This window comes from Oncorhynchus tshawytscha, linkage group LG20 (genome assembly GCF_018296145.1).
Source record: "Oncorhynchus tshawytscha isolate Ot180627B linkage group LG20, Otsh_v2.0, whole genome shotgun sequence".
Lineage (NCBI taxonomy): Eukaryota > Metazoa > Chordata > Actinopteri > Salmoniformes > Salmonidae > Oncorhynchus > Oncorhynchus tshawytscha.
Window position 1 is genome coordinate 33,205,606 of NC_056448.1, and position 18,678 is coordinate 33,224,283.

Here is an 18,678-nt window from a genome sequence, read left to right on the forward strand (position 1 = left end):
AAACAACACTGTAATTTTCTACTGAAATCTTTGGGCTCTTGTCCAAAACCATAAACTATTTTCTATGATGGAGTAGTCCTAAATATAAATCATCCAATAACTTTCTGAGGCTTCTTACAATCAGATTACTGCAACTATTTACAATCAGATTACAGCAAATAATGATTTGATAAAAAACATAAAACAATGTTGACTTTGTAAATAATGACAGTGAATGACAATCATAATGAATCAATGCTGTTTTTCAATGCTGTTTTGTCTACTCCTGAAGCTGCAGGTTTACAGCTTTTGACTGACTAGAACAGTAGTAGTGGTATAGTAAGAATCACTGCAGTCACTCAGTGATTAATTATCTGGCCATGGTCCAAAGCATCTCTAGTTAACAAACAGCAGATACACGGTCTAAAGCCTGAGGCACCGGGCAGGGCTAGATTACGCTCCTGGATTATCACAACTAATCCTGTTTTATCTGTAGTCTTAATCTGGCATATTGATGACTTAACATCTTGATCTATAAGAGGGATAAACATGTAAATGTCTCTTCACTGTCAGAAATGCTTAAATCTGGTTACGCTTGGACCATAGGTGAAAAGGGTTTTGTTGCATACACTCATGTTGGGCTTTTCCGCTCATCTTCCTGCTTTTTCTTCTGAAGACCTCTAACCATCAGAACCGTCTCGTTGAGTGTATTGAGCCATCCTGACAGGGAGTCCACCAACATGTATTTCAGAGCATCCTCAGTCCAAAGGTGTGTGTGAGTCAAACATGAGTCATCCTGGTTCAGATGCCAATCAAAGTCTGTGTTTTCTGTGTCATATGTTAAATACATTATTTATCCTACTTCAGACATGTTTAAAAGGACAGAACAACAAAGATATTGTATATACAGTACCAGTCATAAGCTTGGAAACACCTACTCATTCAAGGGTTTTTCTTAATGTTTTACTATTTTCTACATTGTAGAATAATAGTAAAGACATCAATGCTATGAAATAACACATATGGAATCATGTAGTAACCAAAAAAGTGCTAGACAAATCAAAATATATTTTATATTGGGATTATTCAAAGTAGCCACCCTTTGCCTACACACACATGCAGAGAGCGAGAGAGAGAGAATAAGATGCTGCACAGCCCAACAAATATTTTATGAAGATTTTAAGAGGATGACAAATAACACGAGTTTTGACTTGAGTTTGGCCCCAGGCATCAACAGCAATATAATGCATTTTTCAATGAGATCAGCAGCCTAAGTCATTAGCTGGATGTATAACTGCAGCCTGCAAGCTACATCTGTTGAAACCGTAATGTTATTTTAAAAAATATTTTACAACTTATTTACCCGAAAAGATTAGTCACAGTACAAAGCTTGCTCTTCTACATTCCCTACTTCTGGAAACCGTTACTACAGTATTTGCTTTGGGCTGGGCTGTCATCACTGAATGTGAACTGAGAGCGGTGACCGAGGAACCATATAAGGTGCAACCGGAAACAGAAAAAAACATCGAATTCCATGGCAATTTACCTTAGGAACCTCTACATGAGGCTGCCTTTCACCATCGTTTACTGAACAGTGTTGTCCACGAGTTATATTAATCTAGAGAACGAGTCGTGCACCACCGAAGTTGCACAAGTTGTGTGTTTCCTCTTGGCAGTTGTAATGTCAGTCGGTGCCACACAGTGCTGCTAATGCTTCCACAACATTAGCTAGCACCATCAGAGACTCTTGCTGGCAAAATCAGTGGAGGAATCAGTATGGATGCGCTCTTGGTGTTTCTACTGCTGCTGGTCCCACTCCTGCTATGGACCAGCAGCACTTTTGTTTTTTATTTTAAAAAGTGTTTCTACGTGGCCTATATGATGATTTTGGCTGCTATTGCGATTCCGCTTAGTATTCTGAAAAGCGGCGGCAGGGACATCGAAAACATGAGGTAAGTTCCAGGTTGTACAACAACGCGAGCCGTGCATTGCTAGCTAACGTTTGCTCATGGGAATGGAAGATGGCTACAGTAGCTAGATAGCTCGCCAAAGACTGAAATAATGCAACCATAACATCACTATTTGTTTCTACTTCCAGAAAAGGTATGCGCAGATATTTTCACCTATTCGTTGTTGCAGTTTTGTAACGGACTGCGAGATGTCTATCCAGCGGTTGGGAAGAAGGCTAGCGAGCTAGCCCCAAATGCATTGCCAGATGTTTTTGACTTTCTGTACCGTATCATGCGGCTAATGCTAGGTAGTTTGCTAACGTTGTCGTTACATATGGCATTCAGACATGGCCTCAGGGCCCGACATTTTCGTGGCTGGAAACCAGGTCGAAACATGTATCCAACAGGCATGTTTTTTTTGTTGCACAGATGTAAACCAACAACTGCAAAAAATGCCACTTTAATCCATGCATTGTTGTCATCGATTTTGTGTCTCAAGTCTAAACAGGACCAAAGCAAGATGTTTTATTTTATCAGTTGGTTTAATGTCATTGGACAACGGTGCATTCGGAATGTATTCAGACCCCTTGACTTTTCCAAAATGTTGTTACGTTATGGCCTTTTTCAAAAAATCGATAATCCTTTTTTCCCCTCATCAATCAACAAACAATACCCCATAATGACAAAGCAAAAACAGACATTTAGACGTTTTTACACATTTATTTCAGTTCGTCAAATCAGTTCCTCAAATGTCTTCAATTGACTTCTATCCTTATATGAAATAACTCAGTACAATCTTTGAAATGGTTGAGTTTTACATATTTGTAAGGTGTAAAATCGCAATTCAAATCGCAATTGCAACATTTTGTTCAATATCGTCCAGCCCTATGTGGCTGTGGAAATGCAAATAAAAATGTATGAAGTTGAATTGAATAGCAATCAGAATGGAGAAATACCCATTGGAATCACTTGGAATGTATGTGTTGCCACCAAAGGGTCACGCACTACTCAAGAGAATTTCGATTCTAAAATACAGTTAAACACCACTTTACTGTAAAAAAAAAAAAAAAGTTTTTTAAATACCGTGATATATTTTGGCCGTATCTTAAACGGATGGATTATTATTATGCAGACAAGATTTTTGTGGGTCGTGCACGTAGACTCCAAGGGATTATTAATATCAAATTATTACTGGGCATGTAAAAGTACTCAATGAGTAACGTTAGAAGGGGTACCAGGTATTATATCAATGTGCAGGGGTAAGAGGTATTTGAGGTAGATACTGTATGTACATGACTAGGAATAAAGTGACAGTAACCAGTAGCAGCAGTGTAAGTGGAACACGGGTCTATGCAGAATGTTCGGGTAGCTATTTGGTTAACTACTTAACTATTTAGCAGTCTAATAGCTTGGGGGTAGAAGCTGTTTAGGATCCTGTTGGTTCCAGACTTGGAGCATCGGTACCACTTGCCGTGCAGTAGCAGAGACAACAGTGTATGACTAGGGTGGCTGGAGTCTTTGTCAATTTTTAGGGCTTTTCTCTGACACTGCCTGGTATAGAGGTCCAGGATGGCAGGGAGCTTGGCCTAGGGATGTACTGGCTCGTGCGCACTACCCTCTGTGGAGCCTTGCGGTCAGATGCCATGCAGTTGTGATACCAAGCGGAGAGGCAGCCAGTCAACATGCTGTCATTGAAGCAGCTGTAGAACTTTTTGACTATCTGAGGGACCATGCAAAATCTTTTCAACCTCTTAAGGGTGAAGAGGCGTTGTCATGCCCTCTTCATGAGTGTGTTAGTGTGTTTGGACCATGATAGATCCTTAGTGATGTGGACAATGAGGAACTTGAAGCTTTCGAACCACTCCACTACAGCCCCGTCGACATGAATGAGGGCGTACTCGGCCCTCCATTTCCCGTAGTCCATGATCGTATCCTTTGTCTTGCTGACATTGAGGGAGAGGTTGTGGTGCCAGGACAACTGCCAGGTCTCTGGCCTTCTCCCTATAGACACATTGTTGTCAGTGATCAGGCCTACCACCGTCGTAGGTGAACAGGGAGTACAAGAGGGGATTAAGCACGCACCCCAGAGGGGCCCCTGTGTTGAGGGTCAGCATGGCGGATGTGTTGTTGCCTACCCTCACCACCTGGGGGTGTCCTGTCAGGAAGACCAGGATCCTGTTGTAGAGGGAGGTGTTTAGTCCCAGGGTCCTTAGCTTAGTGATGAGCTTGGAGGGCACTATGGTGTTGAATGCTGAGCCGTAGTCAATGAACAGCAATCTCACATAGGTGTTATTTTTATCTAAGTGGGAAAGGGCAGTGTGGCGTGCAATTGAGATTGCGTCACCCGTGGATCCGTTTGGGCAGTATGTGAATTGGAGTGGGTCTAGAATGATGGTATTGATGTGAGCCATGAGCAGCAGATGTGAGTGTTAAGGGGCCATAGTCATTTAGACAGTCCCTGTGCCCAAGAATGCAAACGTAACCTCTTGTCAGTCAACTGGTCTGCAGGCCAGGGGGATTGGGACATATTTTACTGTGGCTAGTGAGACGACTTGGCCGGTTGGACTCAATAAGAGAGGAGTGGGGGTCAGATAGTCTCTCCCTTTCAGAGTCGTGTTACTGGCTGGTTGTAACTTCTCTCTTCCGAAAGGTACCCTAGAAATCAATGTATGTCTTCCCCAGCCTTGTGCTGCCTGTTGTCCTTTATGTTAGTGATAACACAACTGGCAGACTGACTTGGCTCAGGTTCAGTGCTCTTGGAATAACAGAACTGTTTCACAGCCAGGTGTGCAGACCAGAAGTATTGGCTGTGGTGTCATATGTTGCACCTGGCAGTATTCTCTTAACCCAAAAGTTTTCTGCAGCTGGACCATTTTCACAATCGCCAACAAGTGTGTGTGTGTGTTTTGCATGTGTGTGAGAGACAGAGAGATTGAGTGTGTGAGGGAGCGTGTGGGGAGAAGTGGAAGATTGAGATCCAGACACACAGTGACACAGACCGAGAGGGGGCAGGCCGTATTAGAAAGAGTTGACTGATTCAACACGGGAGGATAGCACAGCCTGTCACGGTCATCTACCCTCAAATTGCTAGTGGGAACTAGAGGTCGACCGATTATGATTTTTCTACGCCGATACGATTATTGGAGGACCAAAAAAAGCTAATACCGATTAATCGGACAATTTTTTAAAATTCATTTAAATTTATTTGTAATAATGACAATTACAACAATACTGAATGAAAACTTTTAACTGAATATAATACATCACTAATGTAACGGTTTTCTAGTGGTGATGAAGGAGAGTCGGACCAAACTGCAGCGTGTCGATTATGATCCATGTTTAATACAACAAAGAAACACGAACTTACAAAAAACAATAAACGAAACCGAAACAGCCTATCTGGTGCAAACTAACAGAGAGTACACATAGGACACTAAGGACAATCACCCACGACAAACTCAAAGAATATGGCTGCCTAAATATGGTTCCCAATCAGAGACAACGATAAGCACCTGCCTCTGATTGAGAACCACTCCAGACAGCCATAGACCTTGCTAGACAACCCACTAAGCTACAATCCCAATACCACCACCAAAACCCCAAGACAAACACACCACAATTACAAAACCCCATGCCACACCCTGGCCTGACCAAATACATAAAGATAAACACAAAATACTTTGACCAGGGCGTGACAACTAAAATCAATTTAGCCTCAAATAAATATTGAAACATGTTCAATTTGGTATAACTTCTTGCGACTCCAAACCCGTATCCGGGAGCGTAATCATAGCCTCAAGCTCATTACCATAACGCAACGTTTCCTATTCATGAAAATCGCAAATGAAATGAAATAAATATATTGAAACACAAGCTTAGCCTTTTGTTAACAACACTGTCATCTCAGATTTTCAAAATATGCTTTTCAGCCAAAGCTACACAAGCATTTGTGTAAGAGTATTGATAGCATAGCATTAAGCCTAGCATTCAGCAGGCAACATTTTCACAAAAACAAGAAAAGCATTCAAATAAAATCATTTACCTTTTGAAGAATTTTGGACGTTTTCAATGACGAGACTCTCAGTTAGATAGCAAATGTTCATTTTTTCCCCAAAAAGATTATTTGTGTAAGAGAGAGAGCTCCGTTTTGTTCATCACGTTTGGCTAAGGAAAAAAAACGAAAATGCAGTCACTACAACGCCAAACTTTTTTCCAAATTAGCTCCATAATATCGACAGAAACATGGCAAACGTTGTTTAGAATCAATCCTCAAGGTGTTTTTCACAATTCTATTCGATGATAAATCCTTCGTGGCAGTTGGTTTCTCATCAGAGGCAAATGGAAAAATACTAAATGTGCTATGTAAGAAAGCTAACGTTTAAGTTCCTTACTCAGAACATGAGAACATGAAAGCTGGTGGTTCCTTTTAACATGAGTCTTCAATATTCCCAGGTAAGTTTTAGGTTGTAGTTATTATAGGAATTATAGGATTATTTCTCTCTCTACCATTTTTGTATTTCATTAACCTTTGACTATTGGATGTTCTTATAGGCACTTTAGTATTGCCAGTGTAACAGTATAGCTTCCGTCCCTCTCCTCGCTCCTACCTGGGCTCGAACCAGGAACACAACAACAACAGCCACCCTCGAAGCAGCGTTACCCATCGCTTCACAAAAGTCTCAGAGCGAGTGACTTTTGAAACGCTATCAGCGCACACCCCGCTAACTATCTAGCCATTTCACATCGGTTACACGAGCCTAATCTCAGGAGTTGATGGCTTGAAGTCATAAACAGTGCAGTGCTTGAAGCACAGCAACGAGCTGCTGGCAAAACGCACGAAAGTGCTGTTTGAATGAATGCTTACGAGCCTGCTGCTGCCTACCATCGCTCAGTCAGACTGCTCTATCAAATCATAGACTTAGTTACAACATAATAACACACAGAAGTATGAGCCTTAGGTCATTAATATGGTCGAATACGGAAACTATCATCTCGAAAACAAGACGTTTATTCTTTCAGGGAAATACGGAACCGTTCCGTATTTTATCTAAGGGGTGGCATCCATTAGTCTAAATATTCCTGTGACATTGCACAACCTTCAATGTCATGTCATAATTATGTAAAATTCTGGCAAATTAGGCGGCCCAAACTGTTGCATATACTGACTCTGCGTGCAATGAACGCAAGAGAAGTGACAATTTCACCTGGTTAATATTAATGTTAATATTGCCTGCTAACCTGATTTCTTTTAGCTAAATATGCAGGTTTAAAAATATATACTTCTGTGTATTGACTTTAAGAAAGGCATTGATGTTTATGGTTAGGTACACATTGGAGCAATGATACGCACTGCATCAAGTATATGCAACGCAGGACACGCTAGATAAACTAGTAATATCAACCATGTGTAGTTAACTAGTGATTATGATTGATTGTTTTTATAAGTTTAATGCTAGCTAGCAACTTACCTTGGCTTACTGTATTCGCTTAACAGGCAGGCTCCTCGTGGAGTGCAATGTATTCAGGTGGTTAGAGCGTTGGACTAGTTAACTGTAATGTTGCAAGATTGAATCCCCCGAGCTGACAAGGTAAAAATCTGTCGTTCTGCCCCTGAACGAGGCAGTTAACCCATTGTTCCTAGGCCGTCATTGAAAATAAGAATGTGTTCTTAACTGACTTGCCTCGTTAAATAAAGATTAAATAAATAAATACAAATGTTCAAATAGTACATACAAATAGTATTAGGGTAGTGTCCAAAATACCGAAACTTTAAATCGGCCCCAATTAATCGGCCATTCCGATTAATCAGTCGACCTCTAGTGGGAACTGGGACTCTTGAACCTGGCTCACTCTGTGTGAATGACCCTCATTTACAGCCCCAGGTCAAACACCCACTCAATGCTTAGTGTCTTTGAAAGCCTTATAGGTTAGCCATGCTTTCCTGCCAAACTAGTGCCGGTGTGTTGAGCATTATCACATGGCAAAAGGCATTTCTAGCAATTATTCTAGAATGGGAGACTGTTTTTGTAGAGTCATTTTATTCTCAACCAGGACAGTGAAGGCACTGTCTACATCCCTATAGGAATGTTGCTGCAAGATTCCAGCCTGAATCGTCACACAGAGTTTTGGGATGGAAACAAATGAGATTTAGACACTGCTCAAGGGGAATGGCTTATAGATGTCAACGGTACTACAGACCTGACAGTGCTAGTGAACCATGATGTGCTATGTAGTGTATTGCAGTGTGCTGTCAACTCTTTTTTTTTTTTTTTCTCTGGCTTATGTCAACTGTCTCGGACTGCTTAGACTGGAACTTTGGCACGTTTATCTGTTGAAACTGGAACAATACTTTGGGATATAATTGAGGTCACCCTGACCTTGCTCAATTAATAATATTTAATTAAAACACTTTGTGAATCACTTAAACAGTAAAGACTTTTGTTGAAGATACTGTTGGCTTTGCTCGTTTTGAAATAGTTCAAAACAAGGGTTAAAATGTGTCTTTTAGAGAGCAGTCATGCAATGACATTCAGGAGGAAACTGACAACCTAAACGTGATCATTACAGGATAACCGTTGTGATATGTCAGTTGTTGACATTGCGGTTGCAACTGAATTTAAGGCAATTGTCTTCCTCTTTACGACTGTGCTGTAGTCTAAGAATAGCAGCTTGCCTGTCGATAGAGGCGTTGCACAATCACGCATGCTTTTGCTCAAGATTGGACGGTTTTATCGTCGTGATAGTGAGGAGATAGTGTTGTTATTCTGGTTTGAAGATCATATTTTGACATGCAGATCCAGTCTCATTGCACTCTACTCTACACACTCATTCTTGTGACTTGAGCAGTGTTGGTCGTATTCTAAACCCACACAGGGAGAATAAAATGGACAGTATGCTGAATGCTAGACTGGAGTAAACAGAACCACACACTTCTTCATCCTTTAGGGACAGAGGCTGTAGTCTTCCAGTAATGAAGGCCATCTGTTAGAGAGCATGCGCTGCTAGCCTTGTGTCCCGGACAGATCTGGGGGTTTATGTTATGGCTGCTTTGCCCTCCTCTCTTCAGCATGATTGTTATTGCTTTCCTGACAGAGAGCCTCAGCCTACCTTAAACTAAGATACATAGTCAGTAATGAGAGACCGACATCTCAGGCCGGTCTACTTTGTGTAAAACTAAATAGTATTAGGGTAGAATTAGACATAACATTGTGTTTATGATTAAATACCATTGCCTATGGTGTAGTACAGGTTATCGTTATTCATATGTTACGTAGGATAGGCTATTTTATAACTGATGCCAACTCTAAGAGAATGATTTCTTTCCACTTATTATGGTTGTAAGAACAAGATCAGCAGACGAGTCTAACCATGCTGTTGTATGTGATGGTGAGTCTAACCATGCTATTGTATGTGATGGTCAGGGTTTCCATTAGCTGGCAATCGCCGGCTTTTGCCTGAAAAATGTAATGAAATGAGAAGGCGATTGGAAATAAAACTGTTGCTGGCCAAAATGACTGGGAGAAAAACATATTTTTATTTCATATTATGAGGCATGTCTTGCCTTGCTTCAAAGGTCGGGGTTGTTCAGAATCTGACCATGGAGGCAATGATTTCATAGACTTCATAGGCAGTGAGTGAGTTTCAAGTTTTCTACCGTTCTGTGTGCCAATTATGATTTTCATATGTACATTTAAGTCTAACAGTTTCATTTCAATAACGTTTTCATTTCTCAATCATTTTCACGTGGTTAATCATAAAAATCTGAATTAAATCGATAAGTCAACTAATGCGAGATCACTAGCTTCTGCCATATGGACACTGATACACTGTGATCCATTGGCGGCTAAAGAAATGAGCGCATGGAACTCATTGTCCATAGGCCAATGCAGCAGTAGACCTATAACTTCCACTGCTCTTTCACACTGAGGATTGGTGATTATCCATGGGGAGATTGTTGGAAAGTTTTTTTCAAATAGCATAATGTGAAGAACTATACTTTTAATATACACTACATGTCAAAAGTATGTGGACACTTACTCGTCAAACATCTCATTCTGAAGTCATTGGCATTAATATGGAGTTGGTCCCCCCCCTGCTGCAATAACAGTCTCCACTCTTCTGGGAATGCTTTCCACTAGATGGAACATTGCTGCTGGGACTTGCATCCATTCAGCCACAAGAGTTAGTGAGGTCGGGCACTGATGCTGGGCGATTAGGCCTGGCTCGCAGTCGGCGTTCCACTTCATCCCAAAGGTTTTCGATGGGGTTAAAGTTGAGGCTCTGTGCAGGCCAGTCAAGTTCTTCCACAGTGATCTCAACAAACCATTTCTGTAATGACCTCACTTTGTGCACAGTGACATTGTCATGCTGAAACAAAGTTGTAACCACAGAATCATCTAGAATGCCATTGTATGGTGTTGTGTTAAGATTTCCCTTCACTGGAACTAAGGGGGGCCCGAACCATGAAAAACAGCCCCAGACCATTATTCTTCCTCCACCAAACTACAGTTGGCACTATGCATTTGGGCAGATGGCGTTCTCCTGTCATCTGCCAAACCCAGATTTGTCCATCAGACTGGCAGATGGTGAAGCGTGATTCATTACTCCAGAGAACACATTTCCACTGCTCCAGAGTCCAATGTTGGCGAGCTTTACCCAACTGCAGCCGACGCTTGGCTTTGCGCATGGTGATCTTAGGCTTGTGTGCGGCTGTTCGGCCATGGAAACCCATATTATGAAACTCCCGACGAACAGTTCTTGTGCTGACGTTGCTTCCAGAGGCAGTCTGTAGTGAGTGCACTCGGCGGCCCTGTTCTGTGGCCTACCACTTTGCGGCTGAGCCGTTGTTGCCTCCTGGATGTTTCCATTTACAGTTGACCGGGGCAGCTCTAGCAATGCAGACATTTTACGAACTGACTTGTTGGAAAGGTGGCATCCTATGACGGTGCCATGTTGAAAGTCACTGAACTCTCCAGAATGGGCCATTCTACTGCCAATGTTTGTCTATGGGGACTGCTCGGCTGTGCTAGATTTTATACACCTGTCAGCAACGGGTGTGGGCTGAAATAGCCAAATCCACTCATTTCAAGGGGTGTTCACATACACAATGTGTATATGTAGTGTAACTAGCCTACTGATTATGATTAGGAGGTAGTCAGTCTGCTCACCTGGTGATCACGGACTGAGCAGAACTGATGCTCTGAAACTCTGCCGTTAATGTCTTTGTTTTTTTTCTAGTCACACCGTTTGACACTGAAATGGTTTTCAAATAAAGATTGAATTGATTATTGTTGTTCCTTCCTTGGTTTCCAGGGTGATCCGCGCTCTGGTTCGTCACGTGAAGTACTTCCTGGGTCTGAGGTTTGAAGTGAGCGGCTTGGAACACCTGCAGACAGAGGGACCCTACGTCATCATCTCCAACCACCAGAGCTCCCTGGACGTACTGGGTAGGAGGCACACACAGATGGATGAAAGGACCGACACTCACAGATGCACACTTATGCGCGCACACACACACTTTTGAATAGGATCGAGGCGTTTCCCTGGTCTCTGAGTCTCTTCCCTCTTGTATTGAATGCAAACACTGGGTTTCTCACTAACTCCACCTTGCCCTCCATAGCTCACTTCCTAAGGGAATCTTCTGGTTTGAGTGCTGCCAGTCACAGAGCACTCTATTTTGAGAGAGGAGGATAGTGGGGATTGATACGCATGGTTTCAGTGGGCGAAGACTGACAACTGTCAGTTGGAATAGCATCACACAAGCTCCGATCACTGACATGGCTGTCTAAGTCTAAACCCAACACTGACTGTGTATCCTAACTCTAGGGCTAGACAGCACTATGTTAAAATGGTGTATTTTGTAAATAATGTGGTTACAGATGTTTGACATTAGAGAAAGGCATGGATCAATATAAACTGCATTATGCTTGGCACCAGAGGATTGTGCAGCACTAGCCTTAATTAGTGCCATGAGGCTGACTGGCTGTATTTAGTTATTGAATCCAGAATGTGTTATGCATTTTTACATCGAAATTGATCATCTTTGGTATGCCCTCATGGGAGATTTTTTTTGCATTCTGAAGGTCTTTGAATGATATGTCTATTCAGAGAGTTGGTCAGGAGAGGAATTCTTAGTATGTCTCCTACTGGATTCTCATAGGGCCTAGGTTGTGTCCCTAGTGTGTCACATTGATTTAAGTGTGTGTGTGTGGGGGGTTCACTTTAACAACTAGCTGGAGGAGTCCGTGTGTATGTGTCTTGGTGGTGACTGAGTGATATGAGCTGGCTGCAAGCCAGGAGACTGACTGCAAGCTAGGAGACTGACAGCAGGAATGTAAGGGAGGGGGAGCAAGGGAGGGAGCGAGCAAGCGAGCATGTGGGAGGAAGAAGGTGATTGTGTCTGACAGCGGGAGGGAGAGAAGGACTGTGACAGTGAGGGAGAAGGAGAGAGGTGCTTCATTAGACCTGATAACACACCGCAGGAGGCGGATGGCTGATCTAGGGTCGGAGTTACCATACCAACCTCCTATAACAGATAATCTACTGAACTACTGCTCCACCTGCTGATCCCAATACTCATGAACAACCCCGACCTTCTGTCCCTAGCTTCCCTCCCCATGAACAACCCCGGCCTTCTGTCCCTAGCTTCCCTCCCCATGAACAACCCCGGCCTTTTGCCTCTAGCGTTTCTCTCTGCTTCTGGCCTCAAAGAGCACTTTGTTGGGCCAACTGGGTTGACAGGACACCAAAACAAACAACCATCCAGACACATGCCAGCGATCTAGATCAGACTCGCTCAAATGATCAATACACTACTGATTACATTGACTACAGACAACTCTCTAGTGCTCACCCTATTTAGTCGACTGTTTGGTGGATAGGCTGTTGGACCGATAACTTTTTTAGTCGGGCAGTTAAAATGATTACTTTTTGATTGACACCTGTCTCAGTGGACTAATCCATAGTGTAGGCCACGGGGATGGCTCACCAGTAGTACAGTTACCGTTAATTCCCATCATTTCTAATTACAATGTTTGTTTGGTTACTGGAACTTCTGTTAACCTCTCTGCGCACCGAACCCATTAGCGGGATTAAATTCGTCAACATACGGTGATCGCTACATAAATAGTCATATTAAACATTCATCTAAATACAAGTGTCTCACATGGTTCGAAAGCCTAGAATCTTGCTAATCCAACTGCGTTGTCAGATTTAAAAAAGTATTTATTGCGAAAGAATACGCTGCGATTTATCTGAGCAGAGACCCCCATATCAGACTACTTATTCAGCCAGCGCTTGCGTAACAAAATCACAGATTGCATTGAAATAAATCGTTTACCTTTTGAAGATCTTGCTCTGGTTGCAATCCCAAGGCTCATTGTTACACAATGAATGGTCTTTTGTTCGGTTAAATCCATTTTTTTATAGCCTAACACAAAACATTTTGTGAACGCTTATCTCGTTGAATTTCGTGTCATTCAATTTGACGTAACATCCAACGTAAAATAGACAGACTTTCCCTGACTTTATCCAGTCATGTTGGGTTTCCTTGCAATCAACTGTTTGTTTGTAAGTAACACAACCAAACCTGATGGGTCATTTTGCGGGACGTATTGACCCGGAAAAACCGATTGGAAGACAACAAGTGACGAGCCCATTGTGCACCAATTATATGACCACTGTCTCGTTGATTGACTGTCTTTTAACCCAATGACCACTGATCGTCTTGAAATCTAGCTGGGTAGATAGCCAATGAGCAGAGGTAAACGGCAATATCCCATGATCCTTTGTTGTAAGACAAACCTTTCCATTGAATGCTGGCGTAAGGACCGTTCTTTCACCATTGCCAATTCAACCGTGAAGGAGCAAAGCTTATTACGCACAGCAGTATTTCGGTGACTTGCATCTTCAGCTGTTTATTTATCCAACATCATGGCGAATAAGTCAAGGAAAGCTGATTCTAAGACTAGATATATATGAATGTAGAAACCATTTTAGAGGAAATTCATCGTGAAAGTGAAACAGATCTGCTTTTTGAAGACTCCATTTTGAAGACTGAAACTGAGGCATATGTTTTGAACGGAGAGGACATTGTTTTGGACTGGTAAGTTGATCTCATGCTAATGCCGTTGTTTGAAATTAATATAAAATATTATTTGTGATTGTTTTTACATTTTATTTGCAATATATAAAGATGTGTACTTTACCCATTTCATTACGTTAGCTAGTCATTGTGAGTGAGAGTCTTTTTGTATGAGAACGACCATAGTGTGTGTGTGTGTGTGTGTGTGTGTGTGTGTGTGTATATATACACTGCTCAAAAAAATAAAGGGAACACTAAAATGACACATCCTAGATCTGAATGAATAAAATATTCTTATTAAATACTTTTTTCTTTACATAGTTGAATATGCTGACAACAAAATCACCAAAAAATTATCAATGGAAATCAAATTTATCAACCCATGGAGGTCTGGATTTGGAGTCACACTCAAAATTAAAGTGGAAAAACCACACTACAGGCTGATACAACTTTGATGTAATGTCCTTATAACAAGTCAAAATGAGGCTCAGTAGTGTGTGTGGCCTCCGCGTGCCTCTGACGTCCCTACAACGCCTGGGCATGCTCCTGATGAGGTGGCGGATGGTCTCCTGAGGGATCTCCTCCCAGACCTGGACTAAAGCATCTGCCAACTCCTGGACAGTCTGTGGTGCAATGTGGCGTTGGTGGATGGAGCGAGACATGATTTCCCAGATGTGCTCAATTGGATTCAGGTCTGGGGAACGGGCGGGCCATTCCATAGCATCAATGCCTTCCTCTTGCAGGAACTGCTGACACACTCCAGCCACATGAGTTCTAGCATTGTCTTGCATTAGGAGGAACCCAGGGCCAACCACACCAGCATATGGTCTCACAAGGGGTCTGAGGATCTCATCTCGGTAACTAATGGCAGTCAGGCTACCTCTGGCGAGCACATGGAGGGCTGTGCGCCCCCCCCCAAAGAAATGCCACCCCACACCATGACTGACCCACCGCCAAACCGGTCATGCTGGAGGATGTTGCAGGCAGCAGAACGTTCTCCACGGTGTCTCCAGACTCTGTCACGTCTGTCACGTGCTCAGTGTGAACCTGCTTTCATCTGTGAAGAGCACAAGGCGCCAGTGGCGAATTTGCCAATCTTGGTGTTCTCTGGCAAATGCCAAACATCCTGCTCGGTGTTGGGCTGTAAGCACAACCCCCACCTGTGGACGTCGGGCCCTCATACCACCCTCATGGAGTCTGTTTCTGACCGTTTGAGCAGACACATGCACATTTGTGGCCTGCTGGAGGTCATTTTGCAGGGCTCTGGCAGTGCTCCTCCTTGCACAAAGGCGGAGGTAGCGGTCCTGCTGCTGGGTTGTTGCCCTCCTACGGCCTCCTCCACGTCTCCTGATGTACTGGGCTGTCTCCTGGTAGCGCCTCCATGCTCTGGACACTACGCTGACAGACACAGCAAACCTTCTTGCCACAGCTCGCATTGATGTCCCATCCTGGATGAGCTGCACTACCTGAGCCACTTGTGTGGGTTGTAGACTCCGTCTCATGCTACCACTAGAGTGAAAGCACCGCCAGCATTCAAAAGTGACCAAAACATCAGCCAGGAAGCATAGGAACTGAAGTGGTCTGTGGTCACCACCTGCAGAACCACTCCTTTATTGGGGGTGTCTTGCTAATTGCCTATAATTTCCACCTGTTGTCTATTCCATTTGCACAACAGCATGTGAAATGTATTGTCAATCAGTGTTGCTTCCTAAGTGGACAGTTTGATTTCACAGAAGTGTGATTGACTTGGAGTTACATTGTGTTGTTTAAGTGTTCTCTTTATTTTTTTGAGCTGTGTGTGTGTGTGTGTGTGTGTGTGTGTGTATGTGTATATATATATATATATATATTTTTTTTTTTTTTTTTTTAATAAAATGGTATTGTGTAGAATGCAAACCCATACATCTCAACACAGCCAGCATGCTTCCTCCAATCAGTCTACATTAGAGGGAGCATCAAGGAGTTTGCTGGCTACTGCACCAAGCCCTGTCCCTTCTGCTCCTGCCACAAGTGTTCATCTGCCCAAATATATTTGTGCAGACATGGATGTGCCTAAGGGCCAAAAGGGCACAGCATGGAGGCGTTGCTGTGTTGTTTGGAAGATGAAGTATCCCATCACATGCTCAGCGACCCTCTGCTTTACATCAGAAAGAGACTGCTATGGCATCTGGCATCAGCAGCAGAATATTGTCTACAGTTTTGGCAAAGTGGGTGGGGGCTAGGGTCAGTATGTTATATCTGGAGTACTTTTCCTGTCTTATCTGGTGTCTTGTGTGAATTTAAGTCTTCTCTCTCTTTCTCTCCTTCTTTCTCTCGGAGGACTTGAGCCCTTGGACCATGCCTCAGGACTACCTGCCATGATGACTCCTTGCTGTCCCCAGTCCACCTGGCCTTGCTGCTGTTCCAGTTTCAACTGTTCTGCCTGCGGCTATGGAACCCTGACCTGTTTATTTTTACTCTTGAGGTGCTGTCCTGTTGCACCCTCTACAACCCCTGTGATGTCCATCCGGCACAGCCAGAAGAGGACTGGCCACCCCTCATAGCCTGGTTCCTCTCTAGGTTTCTTCCTAGGTTTTTGCCTTTCTAGGGAGTTTTTCCTAGCCACCGTGCTTCTACACCTGCATTGCTTGCTGTTTGGGGTTTTAGGCTGGGGCTATATAAATAGATTTGATAGAGGACTGAGGGTCTTCCAAATATTGAAAGTGTGTAAATAGTTACCCATGTTATTTTGTAAATGTGTGTGTGTGTGTGTGTGTGTGTATATAGATCTAAATTATTTATTTCCATTTTTTGCCCTCCATTTTTTGGGGGTGGGGGGGTGTGTTAGAATACCATTTTGGTATTTTGTATATAGTTATTTGTTTCAAAATGTATACCTTCACCAGTTTGGCCACCTGGGTACATTTGGGCTACTTGTGTGGGACACCTGGGTGACTTCATGATAAATGTCATGTAGCACACTCATTTTGGAAGTTATCATTCTGAAACTTTGCACAAGTACTGTTGCCCTCTTGTATTTTTCACTGAAATTGTCCCCATCCTATCTGAATGTTTGTTTTATCTTGTTCATTTGAAAGATTATATAAAAAACATGTTTTTTTCCATTGTTTTATCTAAACCAGATCTATTTTGTTATATTCTCCTACATTCAAATCACATGTACACAAACTTCAGTGTTTTCTTTCAAATGGTACCAAGAATATGCATATCCTTGGTTCTGTGCTTGAGCTACAGGCTGTTAGATTTGGGTATGTCTTCAGGTGGAAATTGCACAAAGTAGCGGGGGAGCTCTGAGGTTTTAATGCATTCAATTTATTATTAGTCATTTACAGTTGTCATTGTCGGAGTGGACACGTTGTTTGCAGAGCACACAACCTAGGCTACACAAGTTTTTATTTCATTCCATTTACGAGTTGTCAATTTATGAATTGTTTAGTTTTGGAGCACTCCTCTCAATGTTGAGTAAGGACGCGGATCTGATAGTATTTCTGAGTGTCTTGACTCACCACCACTAATGAGCTTTGGCGCTTCTCGAAGTAATTTCTTCTTCACATCAAACGGCAAATAAACAATGTATGTTTTTACATCCATTGAGAATGACAATAGTTCCTCAATGTAGCCTATTTGAACCTTTCCAGTCCTCTCCCTTTCGCAAACCACTCAGGGTGAAAGGGGAAAAGAAAGTCCTGCTCTGATCTAGTGGAAAGTCCTAAGAGGCCCAGCTGTTTACTTCTTATCCCTTGCGCTAATAGCCTACAGCTGTGGCTGTCTGGATCTCACTGGTTCTGGAAACTCTGAGGTTCCAGAATATTCTATACAATGCTGCAAGTTCGTTAGTGCAAGCTTGTGGCTGGACCAGCTAGTTGTTAAAGTGAACATCCTTTTCGGCGAAATTTACCGTTTTGAATCCAAATTTGGTGACCTACGTGATTCGTGTAGATCCGATGAGAAAAGTTCGGGAGTGGGGCTTTGGATCACTACTGGCTGTAAGCGAACGAGTGATGCGCTTTTGTAAGCGATACTGTCTGTATCCAAGGCTCAGCCAATCCTTCACATAACAGAATGCAGCGCGCGGCTGAAGAGAGCAGAGACAACCAATTAGCTAATTACTGAATCAGCGAGCGCTCTGGAAAGACCGCAGTCGGGTGTAAAGGCAGTTTGCCGAACGATAACGAAGAGGTAGGTGAGAAGCCTGACCAAGGAGATGGGGATGAGAAGGTGATGAAGTGTACTTCATGAGCTGTGACCAAAAAACAACTGGCATTTGGAAAGTTTGAGGTTATGGAGAAAGTGTGGTGGAACAAGAATTGTTAGCATTGTTAAGTATCTTGCTATAGTAGCTGAGTCAAATTCTCCGTTAGCTAGCCAGAGAAATATTGAGCAACATCAAGTAATTGAGTTTATTGTGTGAAATTAGCTGGCTAATAAAGTCCGACAGCTAGCTAGCTAACGTTACAACGTCAGATGAGCTAACATTAGTAACCTAACCAATTTGCTATAGTATTAACGTTAACTGGTATACAACTCCTTGCCGTTCCTCAAGTTTTAACGCGTTAGTTGCTTCCTGCCTGGACCCTGGCAATTTGTGTAAAATGTTAACTAGCGAACGAACTATCTGAACTAATGTTTCCCCTCTAATTTTCAGAATGAGAGCATTAGGTGAAAGTG

At 42.7% G+C, this 18,678-nt stretch overlaps 1 protein-coding gene across 1 annotated transcript in view; it reads left to right on the forward strand.

The window, feature by feature from the left end:
* Positions 1-1,449: 1,449 nt before the first annotated feature.
* Positions 1,450-18,678, forward strand: part of agpat2 (1-acylglycerol-3-phosphate O-acyltransferase 2 (lysophosphatidic acid acyltransferase, beta)) — a 30,756-nt gene continuing 13,527 nt past the window's right edge. Inside the window, exons 1-2 of the mRNA XM_024381898.2 lie at positions 1,450-1,931; positions 11,241-11,374. Of these exons, the coding sequence (XP_024237666.1) occupies positions 1,756-1,931; positions 11,241-11,374 (310 nt within the window). The 5' untranslated portion in view covers positions 1,450-1,755. The remainder of the gene's footprint in view (positions 1,932-11,240; positions 11,375-18,678) is intronic.